The following is a 17,293-nucleotide window of genomic DNA, read 5'->3' as shown; positions in this document are numbered from 1 at the left end:
TCAAACTGCTGCCGCTCCTCTGCTGTCCACTGGGGGTCTTCTGTCTCTTCTTGCAATTTTTCATACAAAAATTTCACATGTTGGCTAAAATTATCAATCCATAGTCGGCAGTATCCAAGGAGGCCCAAAAACTTTCTTATTTCTTTCTTACTCCTTGGAATTGGAGTTGTTACAATACCAGAAATTCGTTCTGGGTTTATTCTCCTTTTCCCTTCGCTGATCACGTGCCCGAGGTACCTCACCTCCTTTTCTACAAACTGCAACTTAGTTTCTGAGACTCGGAGCCCTTTTTCTCCCAAGTAGTTAAGTAATTTGATGGTTGCAGGTCGAACCTCCATCTCCTCTTCCCCCGATATTAGTAAATCATCTACGTACTGAAACAGCTTGATCCCTGGGGAAAACGAAATTTCCTCAAGTATTTGTTCCAACACTTGCCCCAAAAGGTTGGGTGATTCCGTAAACCCCTGTGGTAACGTGGTCCAGCGGAATTGCTGCCTCCTCCCTGTTACCGGGTCCTCCCATTCAAAGGCAAACATGTCCCGACTTTCCACCGCCAAGGGACAGGTCCAAAAAGCATCTTTAAGGTCTACTACACTGAACCACTTGTGTTCATGAGGTATTTTGCTTAGCAATGTATAAGGATTGGGTACTACCGGGTGACGTGTCTGAACAATTTTATTCAGCTCCCTTAAATCTTGCACTAATCTCCAACTCCCATCCGACTTTCTGACGGGTAAAATAGGTGTATTATAAGGAGACATGCAGGGCTCTAAGAGACCATCTTTCAACAATCCCTCAATTACAGGTTGGAGCCCCTTCCTCCCTTCTAGAGATATAGGATATTGTTTTACACGCACAGGCTGACTTTCTTTCTTTAATTCCACTTTGAGGGGGAGTATGTCCAGTCCTCCCCGGTTTCCCTCCGCCACCCAGACTATTGGATTAATCACTTTTTCATCCTCTGTGGTCAACTTATAAAGCTGCACCATCATCCTATCATCTTTTGGAACTATTCCGATCCCTAACAATATCTGTAAATCCCTCCCCAATAAGTTCGCTCCTACTTCAGGTATCACTACTAAGTCCATTTTTACTTCTCGGTTATTCCCTCGTATAGTTACTTGCTCTACAATAGGGACTGAAAACCCTTCCCCTTTTCTCCCAACCACGTTCGTCGTAAGTTCCCCAATTTCATATCCCTGTGGGATTTTGGTTATACTTGTTCTTTCTGCTCCTGTGTCCACTAGGAATACATATTCCTCCTTCTGGGGTCCTACTTTTAAATTTATCAAGGGCTCAATGTGATGGTTCGACCCCAGAAGGTAGAGCCCCTGACACCCCTATTCTAAAGAATAATCATCCCGCTCCATTACTCGAAACACTCCGTTTTCCTTCTGCCTCATCGGACAATCCCTCTTAAAGTGCCCCTCTCTCCCACAATGAAAACACCTTCTAGGACCTACTTGCCACCCATGAGGGTTCCCCCTCCCAGCCGGTTGAACCTTATATTCTCTGCGCTCACGCTGTGGCCCGCGGCTGGGACCTCTGCCACGTTCACACCACCTCTCTCTCTCTCTCTCAGGCTGCCGCCCCGTTACTTGTTCCACTGCTGCCACCATCAACTTAGCTTTAGCTTTCTGCTTCTCATCATCTCTCCTGACATACACTTTCTGAGCCTCTCGCAACAATTCATTCAAGCTCCGATCATGCCAGTCTTCCAGTTTCTCTAACTCCTTCTTTATATCAGGCCACGCCTTAGTGACAAAATTAACCTTCAACAACTCTCGCCCCACATCATTCTCGGGATCTATTCCTGAGTATTGTTGTATATTTCTCCTTAACCTTTCCAGCCAATCTGTAGGAGATTCATCTTTTTGTTGCGTGCTTTCAAAGGCTTTATCAAAATTCTGTCCTTTTGGGACTGCCTCTTTTATTCCCCTGATTACTAATCTTCTGTAATCAGACATATTATTCCTCCCCTCCGCATTATTCTGATCCCAGGCAGGCCTGGTCACAGGGAATTTCTGTTCCCCTAGGACTCCCCCAGGGATATCGGGAGGATTTTCTCGCTCCCAAATTCTAATACCCGCAGCCCGGATCGTTTGTCTTTCTTCCGGTGTGAACAGGGCTCCTAAAATGAACTGCATTTCATCCCAAGTGTAAAGATTAGGGCCCAGAAACTGGTCGAGCTGCTCTGACAACCCTAAAGGGTCCTCTAATAACTTTTTCATCTCTTTCTTAAATTCCCGCACCTCGGTGCTAGTCAGAGGTACATTCACAAAGCCCACCCCCCCCGGGGCTCCCGGCATGGGTACCTCTCTCAAAGGGAACATACCCTCCTTATGTTCCCCTTTACAAGACGGCAAAGGAAAATTCCGAACATCCCTTACTATCTGATCTAATTCAGTGACCCGGGTTCTCCGAGTCTCCCCGAGCAGAGGGGCACCCGGTCTCACAGTCCCCCCCCTTCCCGTTCATTATCCTCCTCCTCCCCCCCCCAATCTTCTTCTGTTTCGTCGAATTCAGGGTTGTATGGGGGTGGCAAATGATCCGGAGGTTCCCAACTTTCTTCTCTCTTCTTAATCTTCTTTCCCCCAAGGTCTTTTGTCATGAATAAGGAGTGAGACCTCCTCCAACATGAAGCATATTCAATTTCTTCTTGGTTTACTGGAGTCTTACTACATATGTAGAGATTCAAAGCCTGGCACAACCAATTCTCCATTGACCCGAACTGCGGCCAGCACAGTGGGTCAGATCTAATAGGTTCTTTCACCCACTCAAACATACAGTACTGTATCATTGTTTTTTTATCTTTTCCCCGGGTGCAACCCTGCCCCCACTTCCCGAGCATCACCCCTAAAGGACTGTCGGGTGGAATGCTCGCACCAGGACTTTCAAGTCCTTGATTCTTTATAGCCTTCTCTCTGCTAGGCCTATTTCCCATTTTACTTTCCCGTGGGACTTTTTCACCTGGAACCGTTTCGCTTCGCCCCTTCACTGGCCGGTCTCCTCGCGGAGAAACGGAACCGCAGTTAGAAGGGCTCCACACTCGCTCCGCAGACAATTCTGCGTCTCACACACACAGTCCCAATCCCGCTATCCCAGCCGCCCGAGTAGTACTTAACAGTCAATTTTCTTACCCGGGTCCCGTGCACAGAACTTATCGGCTGCCGCGCGTAACTCAATCCCGTTAACTCAATTCTTCCCTTCCCCTCCTTTGCTCCGGGAGTCCTCTGTCCGGATAGGACCCGCTGCCCCTCACGGGATGAGACGGTGGGTTGGAGACCACTGAAATCAGCGGGGCGCGCCGTCCCCTCTTCGCTGTCTCACCTCGCAGGAACAGGAGTGCTGGCTCCCGGACGAGCCCCCAAATTGTGAGAAACACCGGCTCACACTTACAATTTTAAAGAGGACGAAGTCACTGGAGCAAAGGTTTATTGTACGAAGCAGCGCTGAATCGGGTGCATCTCAAAGTAGAGGCACACACATCTTTAGTTTTTTAGATATTTTATACCTTTCTTTCCCGGCCGCCTGAATACCTGTCTCTCTTCTCATTGGCTGAGAAGTTGGAGCTCACATTCTTCCCGACCGCCTAAAGACACAAACCTTTAATTAACAATACATTGTTTCACAGTCTCTGCTAATATCTACTGTCTAATGTTAGTAGTTACAAACATCCCGGTGGTCATCTTCTTGACCTAGTGTCCATATCCTTCTTTTCTTCAGTCACCCCCCAGGTGGCCTTTATCCACTTATCACCTTCCACCGTCCTTTGTTCGCTTATCAGTCTACCATCAATTCGGTTCTCTTTACCTAAATGGCTTCTTGTGAACCAGAGTCTCTGGGCCATTCCAGGGTACTTGTAAGGATTAGTTAGATGCTATAACCGAGCACACAAATAGAAATATACCAAGTAGCTGAAGCAAAATTCAGCTCATTTCTCACAATCCACCCCCTTTTTATTTATTACATTTTTGCTGAAGCTTATTATCTTCTTCCCATTTATTCAACAATAACTGTAATCTTTCATTTTGTTCTTCTTTTCGGTGATCTCTTTTTCTTAAGACCATTATCCTCTGCGATGTAGCACCTTGATTCACAGCATCCACATTCGATAGACTGGTCACTTGCATTCCTTCTACCACTCTAGAAATTAATCCCACTGCACGAGGAATAAAACAAGGTATGAACAGCAGTCCAGCAAGAGCACGTAATAGAATGAAGCCTACCTTCTTCCACCAAGATATTCCAAAAAAATCATTCCACCTGTTGACATCCATCATAGATTTCCACCTTTGCACTGGGACGTGTGCTAGTTTTCTGATGTTTGCTGCTATATCTCTTACAGCTTGTCCGTTGTCATCAATATGAAGACAACACTCTGATGTGTTAAATTTGCCACATACCCCCCCCTCTTCTGCTAATAGGTAGTCTAGTGCCAGTCTATTTTGGTATATGGCAGTTCGCATCTGTGTTTGTTGGACTGCTATTAAGTCTAAGGCTGAGGCTGTCTCATTGGTAATTATTTCAAGCACTGCTTGCAACCTAATTATTCTATTGAGCATATAAACAGGTGTTCGATATCCCCAGCTACCATCTTGTGCCCATGTTGCTGGTCCATATGTTTCTATTATGCGTTGTGGGGGCCATTCATCCTGCCCCCAATTCTGAGTTCCTCCCATTTCGATCGTTGTTCGTTTCTTTCTCCTCAATTCATCATATAGCCGGACCCCCAGCCCAGCTGCCTGTGTATTAGACAGCAAGAAAAAGAAAGGCATTACATATCCAACATAACAGACTCCTGACCAGTTTGGAGGTAATCTTCGGTAAGCATGTTTCCCACAAATCCAATAATGGCCCTCTAAGGCCCAAGCCCCGTTGGCAAAGGGACCGTCCCATGTTTCATCACCTTGTGGTGTTTCATAGTATAGCGGATCTTCTGTGCCCCATGGTCCTCCTGAGGCGTTTAAATCCCCATTGGAGTCACAATAGTCACATTCAAAGGCCTCTGCATCCGGATGCCATTTACAGTTACATCCTCCCTCTCTTATCGTTCGGTTTGTAGCTGACCAGAACTTTGTGAAATATGTTCTGGTCCCATTTGAATTTTGCCAAGCCCATTGATAGACTCTTATTACATGGGTTTTGCTGGTAGTATTGTCCCGCTGACAAGCCAGGAACAGAGAATCTTTAAAACCCCCCTTTTTGCCAATCTCTCTTGCCGCTGCCCTGCAACCAGCATGCCAAGGTTCATGGAAGGAACATCTTACCCAGGTGCCATCTCTAAGCTTAATGTGTGTTTGGTTCCATCTTCCTTCCTTCCTTCCGGCAATTATAAGGAGTACACAGTGAGTCATAACAATCCATTCCTGGTGATAATGTCCACTCACATTCACTTTTCCCTAAATATTTCCCTCCCGATTTGGTTCTGTTCAGGCAATAATTCCCTTTTCCTGGGTACAATATTTTCCATGCAGCTCCCTCTTCTGCCCAGACCTTTGTTCCATGGCGTACTGTACATAAGCTACTCACCAGCCACTTAGGCTGCACAGGCCGGGCTACCCATGGCCATTCTTCAGATCCCCTCGGGCTTCCACATACCCAACAATTACTCAAATTAAAGCTTTTTGCTATTTCATTCCCTAATGTTACAAATTGGTTATCTTCCATTTGACTGTAACACAGAGGGATGGTCACAAGGTTCATTAGTATGGTAGCATAAAACCTGCCAAGGTCTGGCACAGCCTTCCCTCCCATCTCTCAACGCCTACTGGATTGCAGCCAGCAGCGGAGACCGCTCACAGAAGAGGAGTGAAGAGACTGAGCCAGTCTTGCCCTTGGCTCTAGTTTTTAGAACCTTTGCTGGTAACCTCCCCAGGTATTACACTTTTATTTCATTACTCTCGATTTTACCAATTCTGTCTTTTAAGAGTCAATTTCAGTGGATCACTTCCCTGGGTTACTGTCCACTCTCCAGGAGGTGGGGCTATTGGTCCTTTTACCCGTGTAGCACGTGTCCACCCCTTCTCCTTAGTTCGCACAGCTGCTTCTGTTGTCAGGAGTACCAGGAAAGGTCCTTCCCACGCTGGAGTCAGAGTATCCTCTTGCCAGGACTTCACTAGTACCCAGTCTCCAGGCTGTATCTGGTGTAGTTTGAAATCCAGTGGAGCCGTCTGAGGCAGCAATCCACGCTGTCTCAAATCTGTAAGAGATTGGGCTAACCCCCACAGGTAATTTTTAAGAAAGACAGGGGGTCTTTCTTAAAAAGACAGGTGCAGGGGGGGAGGTTGGGGGGGGGGGAACCCCCAGAGCCCCCCCCCCGCCGTTACCTACTGGGCGGAGGGCGGCCGGGGCCGGTCACCTGCTGTCGGTGAGCGGGGAGGGGGGGGCGGCAGGGGGGTGTAATGGATAACTGAGGAAGATTTGTTGCTGATCAAATCTTAGGATTATCCATTTCTGTTGTACATAGTGTAAGAAAGTCCTGACTTACACAAACTGCAATGCTATCAAAATGTGTCCATGTAAGTGAATGTTTATCTTTGTATTAACCAAATGTATGTAAGAGATGGCACAAGCTAATTATGCCACCACCACCTGCAAAACTCCCCTGAAGCAGGATTGTAATTTATTGTGGCAGTCTTGAGAACTCCCTAACAAGAAGAGACGTCCACTATATTATATTACTAAACTGTATAGGAATGTCCTGTTTTTACAAAATAAGCTTAACCCCAATGTTATCCCTGTTTTAACTTTGTAACTAATCAATCGTGTAGAAGGGGAAGGGTGTAAACTAATTTACAACCAACATTGCCTTGAAACCGCTGTGAAGCAAGACAGACCAGAGGGAGTAAAGATAACGGAAGAAGCAGAGGGGCGTACTGAAGATGTCGAACCCGACCTCTGTGAGGATAAAAAGAGATGTTCAGTTTGCTTGAATTTGCGAGCCTTTGGTGGAGCTGTGACTCCCCGGCCGCCCAGCGCTGTTTTTGCTTTCCTACCTTAATAAACATTTAGTGAATCTATTTTGGACTTAGCCTTTTTTATTTTAAACTATAACAAATTTGGTGCCGTGACTCGGATCCAGACAGCCAACTCAGAATTCAACTCTGGGAGGGCGCCCCATCTTCGGATGGTCCCGGAGGAGATTCCGACCTAGCTCACCTGGATTTTCCGAACTGAGGTAGGAAAGCAAAAAGAAAGAGAAAGGAGATACTGCAGTTCCCCGTAATTTTTGTGCACAAAGAGCCGGACGAAGACTCGGGAGTGAGTGAGTATATTGCGGTTCCGTTCGGTCGGGGATTGGGTACCCGGGGTGTGAGTGACTGAGACGTCCACTGGGCTTAGTAGCCCACCGGGCGAAGTGAGTGTGGTCCTCCTAGTAGTGCGGTTCCCATTGTCCGCGAGGGCGTGGGCCACGAACGGAGGGAAGCGAGTGAAATTTGAGTGAAAGAAGGCACTCTCGGAAGATGGGCCAGAAGAAAAGTAAGGTTTCTGGTTCCATGCAGGAGATACGGGGCGGGGGTGGGCTCCCTGATATACCCCAAGACAGCCCGCTAGGATTGATGATTCAATATTGGGATAATTCCCCGTGTCGGAAAGGAAAATCTAAGGAGAAAATGATCCATTATTGTATGGAAAAATGGGGAGGAAAACAGATAAGAAAAGATTTATATTGGCCAATTTATGGATCCTTAGAGGATTGGATATGCCAACAATTAAACATATACGTTAACAACAAATGACCATTTAATAAGGAGGAGAGTGAATATGCCTTTTTGTGGATCCTGGGCACGTCCCAGGCCGCTAATCTGTTTCCATTAAAAGAAAAGAAAAATGATAAAAAGAAAAGGTGGGAAGTAAACGAACCTCCAGCGTCCCCCCCACCCTATGTCCCCCCTCCCCCCCCACCGCAAGGTCCTGAGCAAAATCTCCCTCCAACAGCCCCCTCAGAACCTGAGGAAGAGACTCCTCCTTCTAATCGAAGAATAACTAGAAGTCAAACCAGAGAAAGGAGGGAGGAAAATCAATTGTATCCGTTAAGGGAGACTGCTATGGGGGGACCACAACCCGGAGTTGGATTTGTATCTGTACCTCTCAGCTCCGGGGATGTGAGGGAGTTTAAGAAAGAAATGGGACACCTGTTAGAGGACCCATTAGGGGTAGCAGAGCGTTTTGATCAATTCCTCGGGCCTAACATTTATACTTGGGACGAGATGGAGTCTATCTTAAAAATCTTGTTTACAAACGAAGAACGAGGAATGATTAGAACGGCGGGCATGAGACACTGGGATCAGAGGCATCTGAATGGTCTCAATGGAGATATTAAATGGCCCCTGCAGCGGCCTAACTGGGATAACCAGGATCCTGCACATAGAAATAACATGGTTGACCTCCGGGATATGGTAATTCAGGGGATTAGAGACTCTGTACCCCGGGGGCAGAACATTAATAAGGCCTTTAATGAGCAACAAAAGAAAGATGAGACCCCCACTGAATGGCTAGAAAGATTAAGGAAAAGTTTGCAGTTGTATTCCAGGTTAGACCCTGATAACCCAGTGGGTCGAACTCTATTAAAAACTCAATTTGTGGCTAAATCGTGGACAGATATCAGAAAGAAGTTAGAGAAAATAGAGGACTGGCAGGGGAGAGGGTTAGATGAGCTACTCCGAGAAGCTCAAAAGGTATACGTAAGGAGGGAAGAAGAAAATCAGAAGAAACAAGCCAGAATTCTGATGGCAGCGGTGAGAGAGGGGCAAAATCAAGTCAGGGGAAGGGAAGGTCCCCAAAGGGGTCCAGTGGAGCTGAGGAAACAGAAGGTTGATACACAAAGCATGGAATGTTTTTATTGTCATAAGAAGGGACACATTCAGAGAAACTGCCGGAAGAGGGCGCAGGATGAAAGGATTTTTAAGGAGGATTAGGGGGGTCAGGGGCTCTATTTGCTGGGGACCCAGAGAAACACAGAGCCCTTGATAAAATTGAAATTGGGTCCTCAGCATGAGGTGTTCGAGTTCCTTGTGGACTCAGGCGCCGAGAGATCAACCGTCCAAAAGTTACCATCTGGATGTGTTAAATCAAAAGATACACTCCAAATAATTGGTGCAAAGGGGGAACCTTTCAAAGTACCCCTGATAAGGAATGTAACAATAGAAGCCCCAAACAAATACGGGGTGGGAACCTTTTTATTGGTCCCTGAAGCTGAATATAACCTCTTGGGATGGGACCTGATGGTAGAATTAGGAATCAATTTAGAAGTAGACCAAGAGAAATTGAAAATAAAATTATGTTTATTAACCGCCGAAGATGAAGCCAAGATAAATCCAGAAATTTGGTATAGCCCAGGGTCGGTGGGAAAGCTAAATATCAAACCAATTACGGTTTCCATAAAAAACCCAGACCGGCCAATTAGGATAAAACAGTATCCCATCTCTAGAGAGGGGAGGGAAGGGTTGCAGCCAGTAATTGAGAGACTTTTAGCCCAAGGGCTTCTGGAACCCTGTATGTCTCCCCATAATACTCCCATATTGCCCATAAAGAAATCAGATGGGTCTTATCGCTTAGTACAGGACCTGAGAGCTGTAAATGAACAAACCGTTACCCGGTTCCCTGTGGTGGCTAATCCTCACACTATACTCAATCGGTTAAGTCCCGATTATAAATGGTATAGTGTTATAGATTTAAAAGATGCTTTTTGGGCCTGTCCATTAGAGGAAAAATGCAGAGACTATTTTGCTTTCGAGTGGGAGAATCCCAAGACGCATAGGAAACAACAGTTACGGTGGACCGTTTTGCCCCAGGGATTCACAGAATCCCCAAATTTGTTTGGACAGGCTCTGGAACAGTTATTAGAATCTTACGAATTAGGTCAGGGACAAATCCTAATACAATATGTGGATGATTTACTAATTGCTGGAAAGACTCAGGAAGAAGTCAGAAATGAGAGCATCAAGCTATTGAACTTTTTAGGCCTCAAAGGATTAAAGGTTGCTAAATCCAAACTACAGTTCACTGAAGAAGAGGTAAAATACTTAGGGCATTGGCTCACAAAGGGACATAAGAAATTAGATCCTGAAAGAGTAAAAGGAATTTTGTCTCTAACAGCGCCCACTAATAAAAGACAGATAAGACAGTTATTGGGATTATTAGGGTATTGTCGACAGTGGATAGAAAATTACAGTAGTAAAGTAAAATTCTTGTATGAAAAATTAACTAAAAACGGATTAGTAAAATGGTCCATCGAGGATGACAATCGCTGGGAGAATATAAAAAGAGATCTGATAGAAGCACCTGTCCTCAGTTTACCCGATATCCGAAAACCCTTTCAACTTTTTATCAATGTAGATAATGGGACTGCTTATGGGGTTCTGACCCAAGGGTGGGCAGGACAAAGAAAGCCTATAGGATATTATTCTAAAATACTGGATCCTGTAAGCCGCGGGTGGCCCACCTGCCTGCAGGCCATAGTGGCCACTGCATTACTGGTAGAAGAGGTTGGAAAAGTCACCTTAGGAGGTGAACTAAAGGTATACACCCCCCATAACATTCGGGGAGTATTACAACAAAGGGCTGATAAGTGGCTTACAGATAGTCGATTGTTAAAATATGAGGGAATTTTAATCAACTCCCCTAGGCTAGAAATGGAAACCACTGCTATTCAAAATCCCGCCCAATTTTTGTACGGAGAACCTAAAGAAAATTTGACCCACGACTGCCTCCAACTAATAAATTTACAGACTAAGATAAGGGAAGACTTAGAAGAATATGAACTGGATGAAGGAGAAAAATTATTTGTGGATGGCTCTTCACGAGTGGTCGAAGGAAAACGGAAATCAGGATATGCTATTGTGGATGGGCATACCTTTGAGGTAAAAGAATCAGGACCATTAAGTAAAGCATGGTCCGCACAAGCGTGCGAGCTATATGCCATGTTAAGAGCATTAAAACTCTTAGAAAATAAAATTGGAACTATTTATACAGATTCAAAGTATGCCTTTGGGGTGGTACATACTTTTGGAAAAATTTGGGAAGAGCGAGGTTTAATCAACACCCAAGGAAAGGGATTAGTCCATGAAAAACTAATCCAGGAGATTTTAAAGGCCTTACGAGGTCCACTAAGGATAGCTATAGTCCATGTAAACGGACATCAGAAGGGACTAACACATACAGTAAGAGGGAACAATCTAGCCGATGCAGAGGCGAAACAGGCCACATTGTTAATAGTTCAGACATTGGGAGAAGAACCTGAACGGCTAAAATTAGATAAGACATTCACCCTCCAAGAATTGGATAAGTTAAAACAAATTGGAGCAAAAAGAAATGGTGATAAGTGGCTGCTACCGGATGGCAGAGAGATTCTCCCAAAAGGACTAGCTCGAAAAGTATTAAACAAGTTGCATGATAAAACACACTGGGGGGTTCAGGCATTAGTAGATCAATTCGAAACGAACTATGCCTGTGTTGGAATCTACAATCTGGCCAAGAGAATTTTAGAAGGGTGTCTAACGTGTCGCAGAGTGAATAAACGACAACTGAGGGAAAAGGTTCAAGGGGGTCGGGAACTGGCTAAGAGACCCTTTGAGAAAATACAGGTGGATTTTACCGAATTGCCGAAGGTCGGGCGATATCAGTATTTATTAGTCTTGGTTGATCACCTCGCACACTTTGTAGAAGCCTTTCCAGTGGTAAGGGCTACTGCCAAGACAGTTATTAAAATTCTGTTGGAAGAAATTATCCCGAGATATGGAACTATTGCAGTAATAGACTCAGACCGAGGCCCACACTTTACACCTAAAGTGATTAAAGGAATAACTGAATTGTTCGGTACAAAGTGGGAGTATCATACCCCCTGGCACCCACAAAGTTCTGGAAGAGTAGAGAGAATGAATGGGGAAATAAAGAAACACTTAACTAAACTTATGGTGGAAACAAAAATGAATTGGGTTAAATGTTTACCGTTGGCTTTGCTTTATATTAGGACCCAACCAAGAACAGATACTGGTATATCCCCCTTTGAAATGTTGTATGGGATGCCTTATGATTTTGGGTTATTAGTAGAGCATCCAAAGGTTGAAGATAAAATATTAACAGAATACATTTTGGAACTCACAAAAAGAAGACAGGAACTAAGAAGGAAGGGCTTGGTAGTACAAAGACCCCCCTTGGACATCTCTTTGCACCGAGTCCAGCCTGGAGACCAGGTATTAATTAAGACCTGGAAAGAAACCTCCTTAACACCCTGTTGGGAGGGACCTTTTGTTGTTTTACTTACTACAGATACGGCTGTACGGACAGCGGAAAAAGGATGGACTCATGCCAGCCGAATTAAGGGACCTATCTTTCCAGAAAAGTGGACAGTAACGACGCAACCAGGGGATCTCCGGGTAACAATCAGACGGAGTGAAGTTGGTAAATGAATCATTCTAGGAGAGAAGTAAGAAATAGTTTATATCAATGGTTCCAACTATCACCTGGAAATAATCTGCGGAGAGTATATTTTGCACCCTGGAGTGAAGAGAGGATCCCTGACCAAACGGGGGGGTCTGGGCTATATAAACTCACTGGAACTCCCCAGGTTTTTCCCTTTTGTTGTGAAACAGAAACAGAAATACATGTGTCATCCGGGATAGGAGGTCCCCGTGGAATACCCTGTCTAAAACACCCTACCTCTGGGCACTTATGTTGGGTTGTATGCCAGCGTTTAAATTGTAACAGAAAATGGTCTTGTGTTTCATTTAACAGGCAAAATTATTGCATGAAATATCGTAAAGACTTAAGGTATATCCGGGAACCAGATGATCCAGTGGAGATCTGTAAATTATTTTGTGGATGGGAATTGTCAATACCTGAACTTTGGGAAGTATATGAAACGGACTGGTATAAAGTTCTAAGACTGTGTGCCATAGAATTTGTCTGGAAACGGGCACAACAGCCAAACAGGTGGAAATATTTAAATTGTTGACAGGATACCAGCTGGGTTCCCCTGAAGACTACCTGCTGCTGCCGAGAAGATACTGAAATCCCGTTGCTCTCCGCAAAAGAGTAGACGAGGAAGGCAGAGAGGTATTGAACTGTGGGGAAATGAAGGCTGTTATCTTACTAAGTCTTTTAATATCCAGGATATTAGGGTATCCACATCAGCCCTTTAATTGGACTATCTCCAGTTGGAATGAAGCCAGGATCCTCCCAATGAATATTACTGCGGGAGCACCCTCTTTTAATTTAACCAATTGCGAACTAATAGGAGCTGCAGTGGGATTTCCTGGGGGCACAGGGTGTGAACCCTGGGTGAATGTAAGGGCTACCTATTGGTGTCCCAGCTCAAATCCGGGAAAAGGTTACTGTAATCACCCTAATCATCAACCTATTGGGGTTGCGAAACCATAGCCACCGCCAGATGGCCAGTCGCGTCTCCAGACAAATATCTCAATGTTACTTGGTGGCCTGAAGGGTGCACCCAGCCAAGCTATGATAGTAGTGGGGCAACACTAGAATTAGGAGATGGAAACTGTAAATCTTTAAAAATATTGATATTGCAGCATCAAGATCCCGGGTGGTTGACTGGGAAACCTTGGGGCATAAGGGTTTGGGAGCCTGGAACTGATAGGGGTGGGCTAATATTTATCCAAAAACAGGAAACAAAAATGCTGCAGGCTGTAGGTCCTAATCGAGTTGTAAAGAAAAAGCACAGAGTTAAAAAGAAACTGAGCCGCGTGTGAAGTATTGTCAAGATTTGATCAGCAAAGTAGGATGTGTGAATAAAAGAAAAGGGGGGAATTGTAATGGATAGCTGAGGAAGATTTGTTGCTGATCAAATCTTAGGATTATCCATTTCTGTTGTACATAGTGTAAGAAAGTCCTGACTTACACAAACTGCAATGCTATCAAAATGTGTCCATGTAAGTGAATGTTTATCTTTGTATTAACCAAATGTATGTAAGAGATGGCACAAGCTAATTATGCCACCACCACCTGCAAAACTCCCCTGAAGCTGGATTGTAATTTATTGTGGCAGTCTTGAGAACTCCCTAACAAGAAGAGACGTCCACTATATTATATTACTAAACTGTATAGGAATGTCCTGTTTTTACAAGATAAGCTTAACCCCAATGTTATCCCTGTTTTAACTTTGTAACTAATCAATCGTGTAGAAGGGGAAGGGTGTAAACTAATTTACAACCAACATTGCCTTGAAACCGCTGTGAAGCAAGACAGACCAGAGGGAGTAAAGATAACGGAAGAAGCAGAGGGGCGTACTGAAGATGTCGAACCCGACCTCTGTGAGGATAAAAAGAGATGTTCAGTTTGCTTGAATTTGCGAGCCTTTGGTGGAGCTGTGACTCCCCGGCCGCCCAGCGCTGTTTTTGCTTTCCTACCTTAATAAACATTTAGTGAATCTATTTCGGACTTAGCCTTTTTTATTTTAAACTATAACAGGGGGGCCCCCCCAGGAAAGCGGGGGGCAGCGGGGGGGGCGCCCGCGTGTGCAGCCCAAAGAGCCCCTTGCGCTTCTTCATCTCCCGGCCCGAGATGAACCTGGGAGGAGAGGGGGGGTCGAGGGGGGGGGGCTGCTGGGGTGGGCTGAGAGATCAACCTGGGGGGGGAGGATGGGGTGGGGGGGGGCTGTGGGGGGGCTGTGGGGTGGTTTCGGGGGGGGGTCTTTTAGGGGGTTGGGAGGGGCTGGGGGCTTGGAGGGGGGGCTTCGGAGCTTTGGGGGGGGCTTTGAGATGAACCTGGGGGGGGAGAGGGGGGGTTGGGGGGGAGGGGCGCTTCTGGGGAGGGCTGGGGGGGGGGGCCTGATGGGGGGGCCTTGGGTTTGGGGGGAGGGTCTTGTGGGGGTCTGGAGGGGGCTCTGGGGTGGTTTGGGGGAGGGGGGGGCTTTTGGGGGGGCTGAGAGATGAACCTGGGGAGGAGGAAGGGTTTGGGGAGGGGGCTGGGGGGGGCCTTTGGGGTGGTTTGGAGGGGTCGGGGGGGGTCTTTTAGGGGGTCTGGGAGGGGCTGGGGGCTTGGAGGGGGGGCTTTGGGGGGGGCTCTGAGAAGAACCTGGGGGGAGAGGGGGGGGCTGGGGGGGCTGAGAAGCGAACATGGGGGCAGGGGTCTGGGGGGCTTTGGGGGGGGTTCGTGGGGGGCTGGGGGCATTCAGGGGCATCAGGAAGGATTTAGGGGTGCTGGGGGGTGGGGGGGTCAGGAGGGGTTTGGGGGTTCGGGGGGGGGGGGGGCACCCACCTGTCCTTGTGGGCGCTGAGAGCCCCCAGCAGCTGCCCGTAGCGCTCCCCTTTGGGGGTCTCGGCGAGCTGCGGGGGGGGGGGGGGGGGTTGCAGGGGCGTAGGGGGGGTGAGACCACCCCTCCCCGACCCCCGCCCGTGGTTTTTGGGGTGCGGGCCCCCCCCGTACCGGCCCCAGCAGCAGCGCGTCCCAGTTGGCGTTGGCGAAGGGCAGGATCTCCGCTCAGGTGGTAGAGGATGAGGTGGGCGACGTCCACCCTGGGGGGGGGCCGAAAATAAGGGGGAGGCCCCCAAAAAAAATCAGGGGGGGTGGAGGGAAGGGTGTCCTGGGGGGGCCCCCAAAAATACAGAGTGATGACGGGAACGATTCTCTGGGAAACCCCCAAAAATGGGGGGTGATGGGGGGGCAATGTCCACCCTGGGGGGGCCCCCAAAAATGAGGGGGGGTGGAGGGGGTGGAGGGACCCCAAAAATGAGGGGGTGCGGGGGGGTGGGTGCAGTTTGGGGGGGGGGTACAGGGTGGGGGAGGTGCATTGGGGGGGGTGCTGGGGGGGTGGGGTGGAGTTTGGGGGCTGCAGATTGAGGGATGCCGGGGGGTGCAGTTCGGGGGGTGCGATTTGGGGGGGGGGAGGGGCAGTTGGGGGGGGGTGCAGTTGGGGGGGGTGCAGTTGGGGGTCCCCCCCCCCCTCACCACCGCAGCGGCAGCCGCCGGACGCTCTCGACCCCCCCGGTGCAGACGCAGCACTCGAAGACGTAAAACCTGGGGGCAAGAATTTCAAAGCGGGGGGGAGGGGGGGATTTAACAGTGTGTCCCCCCCCATTAGGAAGCCGGAGGGGGGGGGTGGGGGTGGTGTCACCCCTTTTCCCCCCCCTTGCCCCCCCCCCCGGACCCACCGGTCCCCGTAGAGCAGGGGTTTGCTCAGACACTGGGTACAGGCTTCGTGGAACCACTGGGCGCAGCCCCGGCACTGCAGCATCTTCAGGTTCCACCTGGGGGGGGGATTAATTAATTAATTAATTTAAGGGGGGGGGGCACCCCGAAATTGCAAAGCGGGGGGGGGGGTAGGGGGGGGTCTGTACTCACTCGCCGGGCCCCCCGCAGTAGCAGTAGCACTGCTGGCGGTTGGCGAGGTGGGGGGGGTCCCACTCCAGGGTCTTCAGCTGGTAGGGCAGCACCGCCTTCATGCTGAGCATCGCCTTGGCTTGGGGGCCCTTCTTCAGCGCCCCCCCCCTCTGCGGGGACAAGGAAGGGGGGGGGGAGGCAAATGAAGGGGAGGGGGCGTCCCGTGTGGTGCCCCCCCCCAAAACACCCCTCGCCCCCCCCCTCGTTGGGGCTCACCTTGGTGGCCACGGCGAAGACGCAGCGGCGGCACATCCAGGGTCCGGCGGGGTGGGCGGCGGGGAGGTGGCACTGCTGGTGGTAGGCTTTGGGGGGGGGGCTGTTACATTTTGGGGGGGGGTGTCCCCGGAATAGGTGCGGGGGGGGGCACACTCACCATGGCCGCACTTCTCGCAGCGAACCAGGAGGTTTTCGGGGTTCAGGGCTCGGCCGGAGCAGACGCAGCAGGATTGTTCCTCACCCGGCACTGCCGCTAGCGGGGGGGGGGGGGGCAATTAACAACGGGGGGGTAATTAATTAAAGGAGAGGGGGGGGTTCATTAATTAAAGGAAGGTTCATTAATTTAGGAGGAGGCTCTTACCGGGGCTGATGTCTTTCCAAAGGACGAGGAATTGGGATTATCCTCGAATTGCACCAGGCAGCCCCGGCGCCCCGTGTCCACCTGGGGGGGGGGGGGGGGGGGCAAAAAAAAAAAGGGGGGTGTGTGTTAAAATGGGAGGGGCCATTTGGGGGGAGGGGGGGCATTTAGGGGGGTCGGGCACCCACTTTTTTGATGGTGCCCAGGTAGAGGAGCCCGTCCGTCCAACGTCCAGGACGTCCTGGCCCTCCCAAAAGCGGGGGGCGGCTGGGGGGGGGCAGCGGGGGGCGCGGCTGGGGGGGGGGCCCCGCCTCGCTCGCCATCACATCCTGGGTGCCTGTTGGGGGGGGGGGGGTTGGAGCTGGTGACCCTCAG

The 17,293-nt window shown here is 48.8% G+C and overlaps 1 protein-coding gene and 1 pseudogene across 1 annotated transcript in view; one reads left to right on the top strand and one right to left on the bottom strand.

Annotated features, from left to right (window-relative positions):
- Window positions 1-7,364, top strand: part of LOC141476083 (PHD finger protein 1-like) — a gene marked incomplete at its 5' end in the record, with an annotated part of 82,504 nt that extends 75,140 nt beyond the window's left edge. The window contains one exon of the mRNA XM_074164694.1: window positions 7,348-7,364. Within this exon, the coding sequence (XP_074020795.1) occupies window positions 7,348-7,364 (17 nt within the window). The remainder of the gene's footprint in view (window positions 1-7,347) is intronic.
- A 7,050-nt stretch (window positions 7,365-14,414) lies between these two features.
- LOC141476082 (PHD finger protein 1-like) lies at window positions 14,415-17,241 on the bottom strand (annotated as a pseudogene).
- Between the last annotated feature and the right edge of the window lie 52 nt (window positions 17,242-17,293).

This window comes from Numenius arquata, chromosome 28, assembly GCF_964106895.1.
Source record: "Numenius arquata chromosome 28, bNumArq3.hap1.1, whole genome shotgun sequence".
Classification (NCBI taxonomy): Eukaryota; Metazoa; Chordata; class Aves; order Charadriiformes; family Scolopacidae; genus Numenius; species Numenius arquata.
The sequence above is the reverse complement of the archived record's forward strand: the minus strand, read 5'-3'. Positions and strand labels throughout refer to the sequence as shown.